We start from the raw sequence: 4,904 nt of genomic DNA, 5'->3' as shown, positions 1-4,904 counted from the left end.
TTTTTTTTTTTTTTTTTTGGGTTTGGATTGAGTTTAGATTGGAGAAATGTTTGTGCAAGTTCAAGAAGAGAGATATACGTATCTATATTTATACTAAAGCGAAAATTAGATGGAATGGATAAATTGATGCTGTCAAAATTACAAAGGTAAAAATTGATCAAATTTATCCAACCTAAATTTTGACTTGTCAGTTATATGAAAGCTAAATATAATGTTAGTATAATTTTTTAAACTAAAACCAAAATAGAAATAATTAATAATAAACAAATTAATGAAACGATATTATTGTGATCATTTAAAGTTTTATTATAGGATATAAAGTTTTGTTTTCTATTTAGACTATCATTTTGAAGAGTATTAATTTTATAATGTAAAGATAATTAAATAGACAGTCGAAAGTTGATATTTTATAATTTTGTTGGAAATATAAAGCAACTTGTTTTCTCTTTTGCATGGTACGTCATCAAACTTCACTATTTTCTTGTCAAGAGATCATTCCAAAATATTGCAACCTCGAAATGCTAAAATTGTAATATAATTGACCAAAAATTAAAGAAGTTTCCTGTGGTGACTCGTCATAGATGTGTCAACCATAGCTTATATCAGTCACACACTTGCTATCTACGCCTACCACACCATTATTTGTTCCCGATATTAGATTCCTTTTTTAACAAAATTATTAATTAGTTCTTCTCATATAAGATATAACCATCTCAACACATTAATTCTTTATGGTAATATTTTTTGAATTAACTAACATCATATTTTTAATTTTACAAGAATTTGAGTGGCGTTTTTTTTTTTTTTTTGTCGTTTTGGCCGTTTGGAGATAGTCACGTATTCTCTTTTGTACAATTCCAAAACGTGGCATTGACAGCTCTACCAAGTGGCATAAGAATCTGAATGAAGCATATCAAAGTGTTCTTGGGATTCATTAAAGGTACATTTAACGGAAATTAGGCTAATGAACCTAGTGGAAGCTTTTTTTTTCTTATTTGGAATTATTTTAAAACTACTTGAATTTAAGCAGTTCATGTTTCCTGCAATAATTTAATTAAAAAATAGTGAGTATGGGGAGATTCGATATAGTGGGTATGTAGATTCGAATCTCTATATCGAATGTATGTATACCATTAATGCAAATGCACTCACTACATTCAAATTGGACCATGATTTTTATTTGATATATTTTTCCTTAAAAATGGTTAGAGAATAGTCTAGTTTAATTAAATTACACTATAGTTTTAATTTATCTAAATGATGTTTATACCCTTTGCTAGACACCTTATTTATCACCGGGTTGGGACATGGATCCTGTTTAATCCGACAATAAATGATATAAAACACGCAGATCCATTTGTAATCCGGGTTGATACTATTCGGATCGTGTATATTGTTCGATTCAAGAATAGTTATTCTCGTCACCAAACAGAGGTATACTTTCTATAAATAAGGAAACTGGTATCCGATTATTTAATAGCTTCAATAATATCAAATATTAACTACTACCATACTTAATCCCTAGAATTATTATGAATATTAATAATAATAAGAAATCTTTAATACATATCGATTATGACTTTGTTCCTTCCAAAAATAATCAATAGATTAAATACGAAATTATATATATATGTAAACTTATTTGATTTGCTTTTATATTGTGAAATATTTACGGAAACAACAAATCAACTTAATACAATTAAATAAAAACAAATCATCTTTTAGTTTAGATTTTTCAATATTTCTTTAATGAAATTATAGTAATTAATTATGAGTAGTAACTCAGAAATTATATATATGTAAAGTTGTAAACTAATTTACAGAAAATGTGTACTGTATATCCCACATCGACTAAATATTGTGGAATATGGTTCATAATCACTATAAATATATGACTAATATGTTTTGAGTACAAATGAGCAGAAATCTTGATTTATCAGGTATCTAAATTTAACAGTTTAATTTGGTTCTATATTTGAGCATATTAAACTTTTAAAAAGTAAACATATTATAATATATTTACGTTTGTTAAAAAAGTTTAAGATATTATAAATTTTAAAATTTTTATAAAATGTAAACAAAGAAAATAAACAAAGAAAACGTCAAAATAAAAAACTACATTACAAGTATACAAATTACAAAAAATTAACTAACAAAATATATAATAACCTCCTCCAGTACATATAGTATTTTCGTCAAACATGATTTAAATGAAGTAGTGAATGGTGTTGTGATTGCAGAAATTTGTGAAAACGTATGATTATAGCGTTAAACATTATTATATATTAATGGTTATAAACGATATGAACCAACAACTGTGACAATGATTAAATAAAAAATTAGCAAAAAAATGTAATATAAAAATTATAGAAATTGTTTAAATATCAAAAACTATATATTGTGCCAATTTTATTAAATAAAACCCCGAACATAGTTAATAATAAAAAACCATTTTAAAAATATTAAATAAATATATTTTATAGTGAACATAAACGATTATTCCTATCGAGAGAGAACCAATCACCATAACCGGTTTTAAACGTTAGCAATCATCACCATCCATAAAACTGTACTATGTATCAATCTCCACTGTGTATAGTGCGAAATAAATTGATTTGAATAAAATATTATGAATAAATTATTATTTGAAATTTAAGATTCGTTTGTATAAAACAAAATATGTAAGTAAAGTTTTTCATTTATTCAAATTTGCGTTTATTTTCTGTAAAATACGTTTCACCCGTGAAATATTTAAATTTGGAAAAGAATTTTGAGGTGGTGTAGAAAGTTTTGATGTCTTTTTGTAATTCTAAAAATCAAATTCACATATTTTATGTTTCACATTATTATCTATATCACTATATCATTAAATAGATAAAGCAATATTTTTAAACTACTTGATTTAATTTAAACTAATCCTAAGTTTAAAAATGTAATGAGAAAAACGATAAAAGTGATAAATAAATGAATAGTTTTTTTTTGTTTGTGAAATGTAATTTACTTTTAATAAGTAAATATGTTATGTAAATGATAATTAAATACATTGTCAGATTTAATAATTGATTAAATCTTTCATATTTGAAAAATTAATAAAAACAAATATTGGTTCATAATATTCCAGTGGCATGTTTATGTAAATAACAATAAAAAGTAAGGACATTTATTAAAAAAAGTACATAAGTTCTGTGAACTCGACACATCAGTTTTTTGTGAGACTGTTTCTCTTTTAATATATAGGAGATGTTTGTGGGTGGTTGTGAGAGAACCGAACAATTTAGACGCATACGTGTACCAAAACGATCTCATATGTGTAATCAGTTTGAACCGCTCTAGCTAAGTTAGATTGCTAGGGTTTTATATTTGGTAGGAAGATTGCTAGTATTTAATGGAACCAATCAACATCAGCAGCTAGCCAGCCTCTCACACGACAAAACTATTGTCATAACAGCGTAACCAGGTTTTGTGTTCTAACCGGGAGCATTAACCAAATAAGTAATATCCGGTTGCCTACGGAACTCATTTAGAATGACAATAATTTAGCTGCTAGATGGTTCCACCCGATGATCGGTGATCAATATTTCTCCCAAGACTCTCACATCAGAACATAAACGAAACATAATGGAAGCCTACTGCCTAATATATGTAAATAGGTTCACATGTATCCACTAGAAACATCAAAAAGGAAAGACTTACCTTTTGTCCAATGGAAGTGGCCGGATCGGACACAGGGCTAAGGATGGCTCGAGCCTTTGTCCCACGATGTAAACCGGTTTTTGTAATGCTTAACCTTTGGCAATGGATTGTACCGGTTTTAGGGAAACAGCTTTGTCCATCACCTAACAACCAGTTTGATCGACAAACTAGTCGGTTTTCGCCAAGATGATCCGTACGGTACACTCCATTTCCTTTGAAGAGCTCCGGCGTTGTCTTCACGATCATACTTGTCATTTTCTTATATAAAAGCATAAACCACAAAAAATAAATATTGTATATACTTCCTTTGAAGAGTTATATAAGAGTGAGAAAAGGATGTATAAAAATTAGCGATGGTAGAAATGGCGGACGTTCTATAAGTTTCTTTCTCTGATCCTAATTTATTTCAATTTTTTTTTGTTGGTTCTTATTAGTTACGTAGACTTTATGTGATCTTTTTTTTTTTTTTTGAGTATTTTGGGGGTTTGTAGATTTTTGGTTTAGCGAGTGACGTGAGTGGACCGTGGACGAAATATAGATGTGGTTATGATTAGCCAATGTGTCCATTCTACGGTTGTTCTTCCTCTTTCTATCAACGACCATATAAGTGGCTACTATTGAAATTAATTTCCAATAAAAATGTTATGTTTGAATGAGAACCAGGTTCAAAAATTATGAGGTCATATATAGTTTTTAACTACTAAACCAATCTTAAATGGCCAAATGATATTTCATAACTTGTTTCCCACAAGTTAAGATATTAAGGAAATAATTGAGCTATTGATGGATTACAAACCGAAAACTATTTGTGGTGGTGGTCGGTGTGAATGCGACTAGCCAGGTTCCACTGTTCCAGGAGATGGATGTGGCCACATAATTATATTTACAATTTCATTATTGTTTGTATACTGTTCCAAAATTTTAATATATATTAACTTGTGTTTATGTATATTACACTAAACATTAAACTCCCAAATCGTAAACGCTAAACCCTTTAAATTGATGATGCAAACATGACTGACATAACTTGAGAACTTCTTCAGAATTTGGACCGGAAAAAAAAGGTTAGAAATTCCGAAGAATCTGGAAGTGTCTTATACTGTTATACATTCGTATATGGTCGAGTTAAGCAAGGGACCTGAATGTTATGGAAGTATGTGGCTGTGTATCATGCTCTATCGAACTTTCTGGCGATTGTTTTTTTTTTTTTT

The 4,904-nt window shown here is 28.5% G+C and overlaps 1 protein-coding gene across 2 annotated transcripts in view; it reads right to left on the bottom strand.

Annotated features, from left to right (window-relative positions):
- LOC104718852 (pyruvate, phosphate dikinase 1, chloroplastic) overlaps nt 1-4,904 on the bottom strand; it is a 12,438-nt gene that overhangs the window by 4,817 nt on the left and 2,717 nt on the right. Inside the window, exon 1 of one of the 2 annotated variants that reach the window (XM_010436660.2) lies at nt 3,694-4,100. The exons of the other annotated variant lie outside the window; for it this stretch is intronic. Within the exon in view, the coding sequence (XP_010434962.1) occupies nt 3,694-3,966 (273 nt within the window). The 5' untranslated portion in view covers nt 3,967-4,100. Of the gene's footprint in view, nt 1-3,693; nt 4,101-4,904 lie in introns of those variants that run through there. 2 annotated transcript variants of the gene reach the window in all.

This window comes from Camelina sativa, chromosome 10 (assembly GCF_000633955.1).
Source record: "Camelina sativa cultivar DH55 chromosome 10, Cs, whole genome shotgun sequence".
Classification (NCBI taxonomy): domain Eukaryota; kingdom Viridiplantae; phylum Streptophyta; class Magnoliopsida; order Brassicales; family Brassicaceae; genus Camelina; species Camelina sativa.
Note: the sequence above shows the minus strand (reverse complement) of the source record. Positions and strands in the feature narration are given on the sequence as shown.